Source organism: Protomyctophum parallelum (genome assembly GCF_964188405.1).
Source record: "Protomyctophum parallelum genome assembly, chromosome: 5".
Classification (NCBI taxonomy): Eukaryota; Metazoa; Chordata; class Actinopteri; order Myctophiformes; family Myctophidae; genus Protomyctophum; species Protomyctophum parallelum.
This window is the reverse complement of record NC_139702.1, coordinates 55,540,081-55,554,661: the sequence shown is the minus strand read 5'-3', so window position 1 is coordinate 55,554,661 and position 14,581 is coordinate 55,540,081. Positions and strand designations below refer to the sequence as shown.

The 14,581-nt window shown below is 43.6% G+C and overlaps 1 protein-coding gene across 1 annotated transcript in view; it reads left to right on the top strand.

The window, feature by feature from the left end:
* Positions 1 to 417: 417 nt before the first annotated feature.
* mxd4 (MAX dimerization protein 4) overlaps positions 418 to 14,581 on the top strand; it is a 35,547-nt gene continuing 21,383 nt past the window's right edge. Inside the window, exons 1-3 of the mRNA XM_083766072.1 lie at positions 418 to 614; positions 1,264 to 1,363; positions 5,599 to 5,628. Coding sequence (XP_083622198.1) covers positions 551 to 614; positions 1,264 to 1,363; positions 5,599 to 5,628 — 194 coding nt within the window. The 5' untranslated portion in view covers positions 418 to 550. The remainder of the gene's footprint in view (positions 615 to 1,263; positions 1,364 to 5,598; positions 5,629 to 14,581) is intronic.

The window sequence follows — 14,581 nt, the reverse complement described above, 5'->3', positions numbered from 1 at the left end:
CAACACTACTCTACTCCTCCTTGCTTTGACTCAACACACGCTCAACGTGACTTCCTCCACTATCCAAAACACACTTTTTTGGCAACCCAAACAACAGCCAAGTTCAATATCGAGACACGCCCGAAATGCCTCTTTGCCAATCACCATGTAGTTATCTTTGTGTCAAACCAATGGACTCTGAGGGGGCGGGGTCACACGCTCTGTTGCTAGGGTATGCCAGTGAAGCTTCTACCTCATTACTCTGGCGTGCTGGCCAATGGGGAGAAACCTCAATGTCAAACGGCTCAACTATAAGCTAAAAGCTGCACTGACAGCCCGCCCATGGGCGTTTGTCATTGGGCAGAAGAGTGATCAATCACTCCCGTGAGTTTTAGTTATGCGCTGTTGATATGACTTCTAGTTTGGTGGAGTCCTCAAGACTCAGAACTGATTATAGACGCTCATATCAACCTATAGCGGTTCTAGTTTTCATTCCATCACTGCAATACTTTTTTTTATGTCACTTGTAAATAGATCGCTTTTTCTACTATTTTTGTAACAAGACGAGAAGATGGAACTTAATTCTCTTTTAATTCTGCTGGAGGCTGCAGAATACTTGGAAAGAAGAGACAGAGGTATTTCATGCCAAACTGTCAAGTTGACAGGACATGCTAGTGAATATTTTTAATAAGAATGATTAATTGTAAAAGGGGTAAACATCTTCTATCCAATGTGAAGTTATAACGTGCTCTGCCATAGTGCAGCTATGATGTCACTTAAAAGGCGATGGAGTGGATGCAAAACTGGACCCTGCAGCCTTTATGTGTTGCAGAAACTTGCATTATCACCCATTATTTTAATGGGTGATAATTCTATGTGTATAATTTGTGTAATAAGCATTGAGGTTGCAGACATGCACTGAATGTTATGTTTTAATCTGGGCTATACTTGTCTAGTGGAAAGACCGACTGCTGTTTACGAGTGTGATAATAACAATGTTATCCTCTCGTAACGGCAGATAGATGCTGTTAATAAACAGTCAAATATGACATTAATAATCTAAAGTACAGGCTTACGTAACGTTGGATATTTTATGATTACCGAAAGATTTTTCACTAGCCTATTGACCACGATTGATGATGACTGAGACGCACGTTGTTTCCCTATATCTATACGTCATATACATTTGACAGTTCTTTTGACATTCCCCAAATTACTGAGTATATACATTTCCATGCAACAACTGCAATAAATTAACACGTAATTTTGTTTACTTTGTCATAGAGGCAGAACATGGTTACGCGTCCGTTTTACCATACAATAGCGACTTTTCCAGAAAGAAAACGAAAGCTCCGCCAATTTCAAGAAAAACTCAGAACAATAGGTAAATATCTTTTGTTGTTGTTGTTGTTGTCAGTAGGCTATAGATAAAGTTTGAACCGCTCTGTTGTTGTTATTCAATCACACCACCATCCATTCAAACGCCATCTTTCTGCTGGGCTTGGCTCTGTGTTTTGATCCCTTATAAACACTGCCACGCGTACACTGTCAACTTTTCTCTGTCTGTCTGTCTCACTTGCTTTTCGTTCTGACAAACCTTCCCCACTATAATATCGTGCACACACTGGAATCACATTGCATTCAATTACGGTTGCTCACTATATAATTTCGTATTCAATATTTTACCCACAGTCCCACACCGACAACACTTGTGGTTTTGAGTCACTCGTAAAACAAAAACAAAACTGATTGGCGGCCGCGGACGAGTATTTCAAAGTCTCAATGTCTTCCCTAAATTGTCCAGTTTTTAGGGGAAATAAGGGGAAGCCCTGCAGTCCAGTCTATAGCCAGAGTTTGGTGTGGAAATTCCACAGACAAGAGTTGAAGGGAGTGTTTGACTTTTTATGTTCTTTCACATGACATCTCTGCCCAGTCACTTCCTTGTGCCTGCCTCGGCCCGGCCCCGGGTATGTTCATCATAATAACAGAGCAGAATCGACGGCAACCGCGATCGCAAGTTGCGCAAGCTATAGTAATAATAGTCACTTAATAAACTTTGAGAAATCTCAAATCTTTGTTGGTAAGGAGTAAGGACTAAGGAGTGTCTGAGACAGTGAGTTGTGCGTGCGTGTGAGTCTGTGTAGCCACTATAGCCAGTCGATGTATGAGTGGGGGTGGGGGGTTTGGCAGGTGGGTGTGGTGGCTGTAGCAGCAGCACGCACTCCTGGCTGACAGGCCAAGCCCCTGTACTGTAGTAGCGTGTGTAGCTGCCTTTTCCCTAGGGGCCTAGGCTGTAAGATATTACATATCTCGATCTACAGTTCAGTATAGGCAATGCATTGGATGAACATGTCCACATTCCAACCCTTTATTTCTACACGTATATGTACAGTATTGTAAGTTGGGTGTATTTTTTTTAGTTAGAAGAAGAGAGCATAAAACTGCAATTTGTCTAGTTCATTCTAAATATTATTAAAATAAATGGCAAACAACCAGACATTTGCACTGTAATAATAAATAATAAATAATAATAATATATTATTGCAAATGTGACCATATTTGGAACATTACTACACAAACATATCAGAGTCATTTTAGAAACTTAAATAGTATTAGAAACCTTATGAAACAACTAAAAAGGGATTGTGTGACTTAAGTTGCCATTACTGATAATTGAAAATATACAAGGGTTATTATTGGTGCAATAGGATCCATGTGTTATGAAAGTTGATGTAAGGTTATAGTTCTCAGGCTGATCCTGCTTATGACTCAGCTATAGGCTTTATGCCCTGTGGTTATCAGCTCTGAGTTTATGATGTCAGGCCATTAAATCATTTGCATGGCAGACGGGGACTTTTACATGACATGACATGCTGTGTGCATTGTCTTGTTGTTAATATAGGTAGCCTACTGCATGCAGACAGACAGGCCCTTCCTCTACAACACCGCAGTATGATTTCCCAGTACTAGCTTTGCCTGTCGTGTTTCTTCAGTTTATATATTTGAATGAGGCCACTGCAGAGGAGATGCACTTCCTGTATGCTTTGTTGAGACCTTGGAAAAGAAAGGAGCATTTCTATCAATGGTTATGTGGTTATGTGGTTGGGTCTTCTAATTTACCTGAAGACCATGTGTACCCCAAGATCAACCATAGAATTGAATATCATGTGTACCCCAGGCCAAGACCAACCACAGAATTGAATACGAATTCCTCCTAACCTGCACTCACACATTCTCTCCATCTCTCCATCTCTCCATCTCTCTCTCTCTCTCTCTCTCTCTCTCTCTCTCTCTCTCTCCTGATAAAAAAATCACACTCGTGTGAAGTGAGGGGTACTCTTATCGTCATACATCACATTCCGTGCTCAGCCAATCAAATCATCTCAAATTTGGTACACACAAACACACAAAGCTGGGCATAGGAGGGGCCTCAAAAAAGGAAAACCACTTGTGGGTTTGTAGAACGAATTTAATTTAGCTTTTAGACTTTATCTGTCAGTTGACAGAGAGAGGAAACATACCATTTGACAGCGGCAAAGGCACTGCCTTCTTAACCCATTCTGAACGGGCACCCATTTTGGTGTCAGCATCATGTTATGCTTTAGCTATTTAAAAATAGCAGATCTACAAGCTCATATCGCGCCACCGAGTGGCGCGATACGAGCTTGTAGGTCTGCTATTTTTTGAAAAATCGAAGAACGACTGACATTTTTAGAATCTGATCTCAGGTCAGAATGGGTTCATCAGACCAGTGTGTGTCCGGCGGAAACCTCGTATGAATCTGATCTCAGGTCAGAATGGGTTAAATGTTCAGGTCACCGTCACATACATCTGCCAGCCTGAGCTTGTGCTCGACATCCCAGCTGTGGGAACCACTGCTTCGCATGCATATTGGTTAATAAATATTCTGAAAAAAATGTGAAAAGGCTTGTTGTCTGTTGTCAGTCAGTCTGGCCCTTTGCTGCCCCTGTTTTGGTTTTATTGCCTCCGTATCCATGACAGTCAGTGTGTGTGTGTGTGTGTGTGTGTGTGTGTGTGTGTGTGTGTGTGTGTGTGTGTGTGAGATGAACAGAGGTTTTTGTTCTGAATCAGATGGGATGCAGTGCCCTGGGCTGACTCTGGTGTCCACATCATAATATGTGCGTCCTCTCTCCGTGTTGTAAGCCCACGTTCTCTGGAACACTACAGAGTGTTTCTAGGCCTCCTACAGATGGCCAGACTGACCCATGGGTTTGTACCCATGTCAGCGCCACTAGTGCTGTCTGCTCAGCACTTACCCACAACAACAGCAGTGTGTGTACGTGAGTGTGGGTGTGTTTGTCTGCATTAGGGCGTATTTGTGTGGTATGTGTAGGTATGTGTGCATGCATGTACTGTACGTGTGGGTGTATGGGCATGGGCGTGTGCAGACGTCACATTCTGGCGCACACAGCATAATGCACTTGTTTTTGCACGTGACATGGAAGATTGAGATTTTGAGTGGAAACATATACGAGATGGGCAGAGATGTTTTGGTTGAACGAGCGTTCAAATGACAGTCCTGTCGAGGCTGCATTGAGCAAGGCCTCACTCCTCAGTAGTGAGTGCGCAAGTAGGGGTTTATGGCCTTGATTGAGGCTCAGTTGTCACTCTAGATGTGCTTAAAATGTTTGTATATAAATAAAATCCTTGACAAATCTGTGTCATTGTTACATAACATTATTATAGTAGCCTATGCTGTCAGGGGTTTCTCACTGCAAATAATTTGTTTCCCGGCAAATAAGTCCTGCGCCATATTTGGTACACTGGCCTTGTTAAGATTATGGACTCTCCTTCTGTTTCTCTGCTTCTTTCTTGTTTGTCCTGTATGGCTCCTTCTGTCTCTGTCAGCTGCCTCTTCTGTACTCTGACTCTCTCTCTCCCTCTCATTCTTACCCTCTCCTCGAAGCTCACTTTGTCGCTCTCTGCTCTGTTTCCTCTATCCCTGTTTCTATTTCCTCTCCCCGTCTGTCTGCCTGCCTGTCTGTCTGCATCTCTTTGTCTGCCTCTGTCCTCACTTTCTTTCATTCCATCATATCCAAGCCTCTCTCTCCGCAAATATACACTGCAGTCTTTGACCCTCTGCCAGGCAACTGAATCCTTGTTGCGGGCACCATAACTTTGTCATGGGTTCCGTTGGCAAGCAGTGTTTCAGTACAATAATGAGCCCAGAAAGAGTCTATCATGCTAGGCGTTTGAACATCAGTTGTTTTCGGAATATGGAAATTAAGCAAATAAATTTGGTTTAAGACTACACTGTTAACCTCACTAGTCAAAGCTTAAGAGCTGTGTAAATATATGGGGGAACCTTTTTCATCTGTTTATCAAATAAAAACAATTATGGAAACCTTCTACTATACCACTGCTACCTGGCCTAGCTTTCATCTGTTCTGCTTTCTTAAAACATCCACTAACTTAGACATTCCTGTACTGTGGTGAGGGGAGGGGTTTCTTGCTGCATCATTCTCATCCCTAACTTTCATTTTTGTATTTGTCTGCAGTTCTTCATGTCAAACGATATTAGAGGTATTATGATTACAGTATTAATTTGATGGAAGTTTGGCACTCACCCTTCATCTTTGTTTATTTTGACCATTTCAGATCATCGCACAATGAGCTGGAGAAACACAGGTAAGATGATAACCCTATTCCTTTACTTTCATGCTAGTTTTGTTTGTTCACCCCTGCCTCCCACCATGTCTCACACATTAGTCAGTAAGTCTGTTTGTATTCATGTCTCATCTTTGTGCCGTGAGACTATTACTTTTAAGAGTGTAAGAATTAGAGTTACATCCACACAGAGAATGTCCCTCAGCTTGGTAGATGCAGGATAGTGCATCTGGTATCTGGTTTGATTAGATCCTGGACGTATAAAAGAGAAAAGTCAAATCTATTAAAGAACAGAGCCCACCAGGCCTGTCTTGGACTCTCCCTGCTTGGTTGAACTGATGTATTCAAGGTTCTTGTAGTCAGTCCAAACCAACTACAGTTCACTGAACGGTATAGAGCCTCTTTTCATTCTTGACTGCTGACAGTTCCTAGGTCTCCAAGTTAACAGAAGACACAAGGGTGACCACCAAAATGGCATCCACCCCCACCACAAACTGACACCACGAGGGGTCAGGTTGAGTTTGATTGATTGATCACTTAATTAACACATTTATGTTAAAACAGTATGGCAGTTACGGTTAAGAAAGCTATATGCTAAAAGGATAACACAAAAATCCCCAGGGTGCTTTTTCCATTGTGGTCGATGAGAATGAGATCTCTGCATGTGAACAGTATGTTATAGTAACTCTATAAGGAGGAAGGGTGAACTTGCCGAGGTCAGTGCACACTATAGTCCTGGATTAATTTGACAATATTGTGATCCATTGTGGTGTGGATCCTGTTCCCCAGTGGTAATCCAAGATCATGTATTTATTGGGGGAATTCACCAGGTGGAATGTAAGGGTTTCATGATGGCTATACCATCTATGACCAGGTTTGTCACTTTAGAACTGGAATAGATCTATGAGTGACAGAGCAGAAAAGGTGACCACGGAGAGCACAGAGGCTCGTGGGGGAATGCCCAGTTGCTCAGCCAGGGGGAGCATTTTTTTTAAAATCACACTTGTGTGAAGTGTGCGGTGCCTTTCGTCACAATGATGACGTCTGATGATGTCAACAACATGACGTCACGGACATTTAGTGCTCAAACGGACATGTCCGTGTTCAAACAGACAGACAGACAGACAGACAGACATACACACAAAGCTGTGCATTGGAGTGCCTCCACCGGCCGCTCAAAAAAGAGAAGAAAAGAGCAGTCAATGAGGACGGGAGATGGCTTGTTCAATCCCAGTTGAGCATGTAACAGAGGATATTGGTTTTACTGACAAGCTTTGTTAATGTGTATAAAAATGTGTGTGTGTGTGTGTGTGTGTGTGTGTGTGTGTGTGTGTGTGTGTGTGTGTGTGTGTGTGTGTGTGTGTGTGTGTGTGTGTGCGTGCGTGTGCGTGTGCGTGTGTGTGTGTGCGTGCGTCCGTGCACACCCGCGCTAGCCTATCCTATATTTATCTTATGGTCAGTAAATCTCAAGCAGTTCATACTGTGTGGCCTAGCACTTGATACCATGCCACATCAGTGACCATGGCTTCTTGAGCAAGATACTGAACCTCCTCCCTCCCTGCAGACTCATTGTGTGTCGTTAATCTTTGTTATCAGTTTCAATGCCTACTGAATTTCGAATTTGGCTAGTTCATCACTTGAAGCACTTTGGCCAATTTACTCAAGATGACAACGATGAGACCCGGGGCTCAGAATATGTGTGAATTCCTTCTGTCTGAACAGAAGAGGGACCGTAATCTGATTCTGTAATCTCATTTCAAAGAGTTGCTTTCATGTTTTATTAGATCTGTCTGTTGGGTGAAAACTCAATGCCTTGTATGGTCAGGGAGAGGGAATCCTGTCAGTTACAATGTTCTAATCTTGCACATTAGGCTTGTGTGTGTGTGTGTGTGTGTGTGTGTGTGTGTGTGTGTGTGTGTGTGTGTGTGTGTGTGTGTGCGTCTGCACACCCGTGCTCACGTGCATGTGTGTGTGTATTGGAGGCCGTTATTGGAGGCTTGTCTGTCTCTTCTTGTCAATCAAAATAAGCCCATTATAGTGCCCATGCCACGTGCACACCCAACAAAAACACATTTTTGAAAGTCTCTCTCTCTCTCCCTCTCCCTCTCTCTCTCTCTCTCTCTCTCTCTCTATCAATAAACATGCAGTGATTATGTCGCTCATGTTTGTTCCAGAACTGCGCAAAATAAACGGTTCTCTCTCTCTCTCTTTGCAAAAAGAGAGAGGTTGCGTGTTCTTTTTGACTCCACCCAGTTTTGAGTCAACGTTGAGACAAAGTGACATCACATATTAAAGAAGGTGTGTGTGTGTGTGTGTGTGTGTGTGTGTGTGTGTGTGTGTGTGTGTGTGTGTGTGTGTGTGTGTGTGTGTGTGTGTGTGTGTGTGTGTGCACTTGCGTGCGTGTGTGAATGGGACGGGGTTCTCTCGACAGGAAGCAGATAGAGCTCTGCTTTGAGCTGGTTCCACCCAACAGCCTCTGGACAACAGAAATCGTTGTTGTGTCTGGCCTTTTCAATTTCAAGACATGGATTAGTTTCCCGGAGACTATAAGAACCGGTTTGAGATTCACGTTGTCGCCTGCATGTTTACAAATAGAGTGGTTTCGATTGGGCCTCTACAGCTGATGTTATTCCGTATCAGCCTGTTTGTCTGTGACCGTAGTGGGTGTGTTACAGTATGCATGTGTTACGTGACACTGTGTCTGGAGAGCGGAGTGGGCTTGCCAGTCACATATCTGCTTGAGAGTAGTGAGTAATTGACGCGTGTATGGAGAGTTGAGAGAACATGCATGGACATATCCCTTCTGTGTGACCCGGGAGAGAGAGAGGCTGGCTAGAATACCCTAGCTGTTGTCTAGTCGAAAAACAACACGGCGGTTGGCTGTTGATTGTCAAGGGGTGTTCACCAACACACCGCCAGTTCCGGTTGAGAAACAATAGGGTTTCCAGAGCCGTACTCATCCTCCGTTCTCTGGAAGCGACCGCACGCAAGAAGGGGTGCTTTGTCAGTGTTGTATAAAATACAGTAGTGTAATGTTAAAATAGAAACAAAACTTCCTCTGCACTGAGTGCTTTGTGGCCGCAAAATAGGACATTTACATCAAAACAAAAGTGTCTGTGGGATTGGTGTGCTTTGAGAACAAAGATATACATTGATGACAGTAAATTAGCAGATCAAGTGTAGCCTACAACCCTTGTACTGTAGCACAAAGCGAAAAAATAAGTGCCACACATAAACCCTTGTGCATCAATTCAGACATTTTCAGTTAACGCCCTGGATTGTGCTGTTGTGCTGTATAGTGTTTAAATGGGAGGTCAGTTTTCAGACTGGGTGGATTCAAATTAATTCGTTTCCTGCAATGACTTTAACCATGGAAGCCATATTTTGGGCATGTCATTGTAGGTGAAAATTGTAAAAATAATTAAAAAACAAAATAATGTTTTATCCAATACCAGTAACATGCCTGAGGGCGAGAAGTGACCTCGCCCACACTGGCCATATATGGAGCGTGTCTTGAGTGTACAGGGTGTGATGAGGTCAGATCAACATATGGAAAGTCAGAACAGGTCAGCTCCATCCATATATGGACATCTAAGGGTGGCATCTAAGGGTGGGGGCAGTGTCTTGAATATACAGGGTTTGATGAGGGCCCAGGTAGGGCCAGGCCTTCATTTTCGGGCCTGTTGGGAACTCTAGTTTTCGCCGGCTGCCTGGCGCAGCTGCACAAATAACTTTGGGGACTTTAAATGGAGTTCAAAAGGGAGACATCAAAGAGGAAGGCTGGATGGGGAAGGATCAACATGGAATGTCAGAACAGGTTATGTCGTACAGTATATCCATACATGGAGATGTAAGGGTTTGAGGTTTGAGGTCAGATGTAGAGTTGCTAGCCAGTATTGATGACATCAGGGGTCTCCATATATGGGCTTAACTGCGACATCCCTGATGATGTCACGTGATGTCACGATGACCTGGGCACCATATATGGGGGCTGATGTCACGATGACCTGGGGGGCTTGCCTGGGGTGACCAACCAACCAACCAACACACACATTGACAGGAAATGCTAGATTCCATATTTAACTGCGACCTGCAGTCGCAGTTAAACTGAGTACATGAGTTTTACTTTTATTAAGGCAACGTTTTGGTCCCTCCGGACTTTCTTCAGGCATAACACAGCATTTTGACAGAGTTACTTAAGTTACCGGTATATACAAACATTTGAAAATAAATCAACCAATCACAATAGACAGTCTGATTAGAAAAGAGGTACAGCTTGTGATGATCATCAATTTGCTGACATAATTTAGGCACAAGGACTCCAAAGAACTTTACATACAAAAATGATGTAAAGACACTTGGTTGTACACATTACACATACACTAGGAAATCAATAAGTCACTAAGTCAGGCATAACACAATAAGAGACAAAAGTCACTAGGTCCTGCTCTCATGACATACAGACTCTGAGAGTGGAAAAATACGAAAAAAGCAGAGCGCTGCCATTTCACAGTGTGGGGTCATTTCGACATTATGCAACATTCATTCATTCACTGAGCAGTGCGTGCACACAGCAGTGACAAAAGTCTTCGTAACAAATTGAAGCCTCATTTTACTTACTTTAAAAAGCACTTTAGATGTTTTTCTTTTGTTTCCTTTCTCCTGTAAGGAGGAAATAGGCCCTACCTGTATATGTAATGCTATAGCTCCGGCAGCGTGCGTGCGTGCGTGCTTGCGTGTGTGTGTGTGTGTGTGTGTGTGTGTGTGTTTGCGTGACACAATGCACATTGATGGAATCCCTGACTGAACGTGTGAGCTCAGGTGACATGGTCATTATTGTAAGACAGAGGTGTTAAAGGGTTAGAGACAGTAAGGTTTCAAGGTTCTGACACAACTAGCCAGCTTATCCCGTAGCAGTGTGGCGGAGGGTTACCCTGCTGCAGAGCACAGTAGGTGTTTGTTCCGTGTTTTATTGAACTGAAGATAGAAGGTCCAGTAGTAACACACACACACACACACACACACACACACACTGTGGTGCCGGGATATCAAAGATCCAGTTCAGAGAAAAACATTATTCCCTCTATCCCAAGTTAAACGCCACTAGTTCAACATGCAGGCACGCATGCAGGTATAGGCAAACAGAGGTGTTAATATCAATTTGTAATATAACATTTCTAAAATAGTACAAATAGCAGGTCTACTAGCTCACAACATATCACATCCCAATATCAATATCAATATAATATTGATATATTGCTCAGCCCTAGTGCTGCTGAGTGCCGTTTTGGCTGTGGGACAATGTTGGTGACTTGTTGAGGAACTGGCAGAGTGACAGCAGCAGTACAGCACTGTGCCGGTGTGTCCTCACACAACCCCATCCACTGCACCTCTTACAGCGGTGTCCAGTGACTCTCTGTCTGCCCAGAGGGACCCTGCTGTGTTCTCACTATACTTACGTTATAATATCATCAAGAGGACGCATTGGCACACAAATAAATGACGCTCATTCGCCTGAATTCATGTCAGAAAAGCAAAGTGTTGCAAGAAAAGAGAGTGCAAAGAGTTAGTGACTTAATGTACATTAGTCTTTTGATAATCAATCAAAGAGAAGGCGGGGACAAAAATGCAAATCAATATGGATGACATATGCCCTGTTAGTGTTAAACTGCCAGAATGGAATGATGCCCCTGCCCCCACACCATATTTATCACTTATCTTTATTTATCTCTAATATATTTTAACAGCAGTAGCACAATTCTTCTGTTTGTATTTTTAATTAAGTTAATTAAGTTAATTAAGTTCAGACAGACAGACAGACAGACAGACAGACAGACAGACAGACAGACAGACAGACAGACAGACAGACAGACATTTGTTGTCCCATATCTGGGAGAGTGTGTTTGATTTCTGTCATCGATGGTGCTGCCACACCCACAGACTGTTTTGTGTGTACATTGACAACTGGGGAGCATGAGACTGAGACACACAGTCACAGACAACCAGTGCCCTGTAAGCACACACACACACACACACACACACACACACACACACACACACACACACACACACACACACACACACACACACACACACACACACACACACACACACACACACACACACACACACACACACACTGGCTGACTAGGGACGGGCAGAGAGCTTTGGTCTCTCTCACGCGAGCTCTGCAGCCAACAGAAACTTGGATCCCTCTTACGATGCCTTGCTTCAGAAAAAGAAAGTGCAGGGCCAGGCCAGCCTACGAGTGGTTCCTCGACAACAGGAAGCTGCTACAGTATATGAAGTGGTTGCGTTGTTCTCTCGTCGGTAGTATTTCCACAAAGCACAAATTGGAAATCTCCATGTGGAGCCATGCATGCTTCTTGGGAATGCCTTGTAATTAGATTCATTAGATTTCTTCCATCGTTTTCTTTTTTTTTTCTTCCCCTGCAACCCTGAAACCAAAACAATGCCCCAAGAAAAGAAAAGAAAATATGGTTGGTATAGAAGAAAGCTCATTTTCCTACAGTACTTATAGCCCCGACTACATCTGTATTTGCTGGAAAACAGATGCTTGAGTGTAATAAAGCAAGAGAAGAATGTGTGAGCAAATAGAAAGGATAACGAAAGAAGGAGGTCCTTGGTGTGGAGTTGGACTGACGCGTTCACGTGTGAATCTGGTGCTGGATGGAAGGTCAGTGCCACATACAAGGGAAACTGCCCATAGATCCGAAGTCCCGTTAGTCCGAACATGCACTGCTCCTGTGCTTGCGGTTAGGTTTAGGTTTGCTCCCGTGCTTGCGGTTAGGTTTAGGAGAGATAGGGATAGTAATTTCGGAACAATGAACCTTCTGACTAATGACACGGCACACATACAAGGACACTTTGCTATAGGACACATGGCTAGCGATGTATACATTTATGGTTGCTGGGATTGCACCCTATATGTGTCCTTATGTGACAGTCACTCTGAACTCTATATCGGCACTTTGTTATATATGCCAAATTAAAACTATATACAGGAGCCCAAAATACTGTGCAGAGACAAAAAGCTGCCACAACTGGGCCCAGCTCAAACAAGCACAGCTCTCCTCGTTGACGTGAGGAGGAGACAGCTCTGCTTTCATGCTGACTCCTTTGTCAATGATTAACACGCATTAACCTGGTGGCTTGACAGGAGCCTACTGTTTCAGCGGATCACTGTCAGTGAGGCTACGTGTTCCCGGGAAACAGGTCCATGGTCGATGCAGCTGACAGCTAGCGTTGCTCTGCATATCGGCAGACTGTTTAGCACGTCTCTCTCTCTAAAGCCCACTTGATTCATGCTTTATACGTAGCATCTGTTGTGAGCTTGTAGATCTATCACCAACATTGCGGCGAATGAATGTCGCGTCAGATATTTGACTGCAGACAGCAACAAATGTTGCTGTGTGTGCAACGTGCTCTAGTTATACATGGCCTACTGCTTTAGTGACATACAGTACACCCCTTTGCCCCCACCCCCCCAGGCTCCCTCTGTTACTTAACTCAACATTCCAGAGTGTGTGTGTTCGTGCGCACATGTGCGAGCTGTGCTGACCTGAATTTCAGCACTGCTTGGTCGACACACAAACCAGGAAACCGTGCAGTCACGTAACACACAGTCTCCTCTCCTCTCCTTTTGGGAGATCAAAGTTATTATTTAATTGTACTTTTTTCATCTTGCACCAACATGCAGGGCTATACGTTGAACTAGAATGGCCACACACAAGCCCTACTAGATCTGACCTGTCAGCAAACTGTACTAAAAATCATGTTGTCTCTCCTCTTCTTGCTGCCTTTCTTCCATCATTTTTCACCTTTGCACACCTGAAGGCGTCTTTCTATTATGCTGGTGTTTCATAACTTGTTTAAATGCAGCCTGAAATGTACTGTACAGTGTACAAGGTGTGGTATCGGGTGCAGGAAAGAAAATGGTTTACTGACAGAACAAATTGTGGTGGAGCCATGGCCTGCAGGCCTGTTACCCCAGACAGAGGAGAGAATGTTCTCACTGAGATGATGGGGGTCTGCAGCATGCACCCGCTCACCTCCTTAAATCTCCCAACACGCATGTTCATGCGTGCATTAGGCTGTTTACATCATACATATAGCCTTGATTCCATCTCAGTTCAGCTCAATTTGATTTGTTTCATTTAGTTCCATTCAATTTGAAACTTCTAATGCACTGTGACCGTGAGGAAAGTTTGGGCCATGGACACTGGATTTACAATGAAAAACAAATCGGAAAACACCATAACATTTAGCGTGCAGAGAAGCAGTGGTTGTTAATATCAGAGAGCGTGTCAGTTTAATCATCAATACTGATTTGAAAATCAGAGTGACACTGTCATACAACAAAGTATGAATTAGGCATAGAACTCTAACTCCTTAGTCTTGCAAAGGCAGATCTTCGTGCTGGTCACGTCTAAACCCAAGGTAGTTGCTACAATGGCAGTGAGAACAGCCGCTAACAAAGCTATACACCCATTGCTTTGGAAACCAATCATGTCAACAGTCAAGTTGTCAACACCCCAATATGAAGGGCTGCAGTAAAGGCTTTTAAAAACTATTTTAATTGTTTTCCACCCAGTTTTAACAATGAAAACTGTGAGATTGTCCTCAGTCTCTAGTTGAGCACTGTGCTTAGAGACTGACTTAGTGACTTGTGAGTCTACACAAGTCAGAGCAGTCATGTTCCAGCCAAGGCCAGCCTGATCTGTCTGGAGCCAATGTGTTCTGAGCACATAGTGACCCCCAAGTGGAGAAATTCCACAAGTTGACCTCTTTTGGGAGATGTTTTCTGGAGTCCAGCTGGAGCTAGTTTCTTGACTTTGCATGCTCTCCACACTGTATGTCACTCATGTCAGACTGACCCTAAAGACTGTCTCCGCTTGCTTCAGTTAGCCATCTTTACTGTGAATGAGGATAAACCCTCAGAGCCTAACCACTA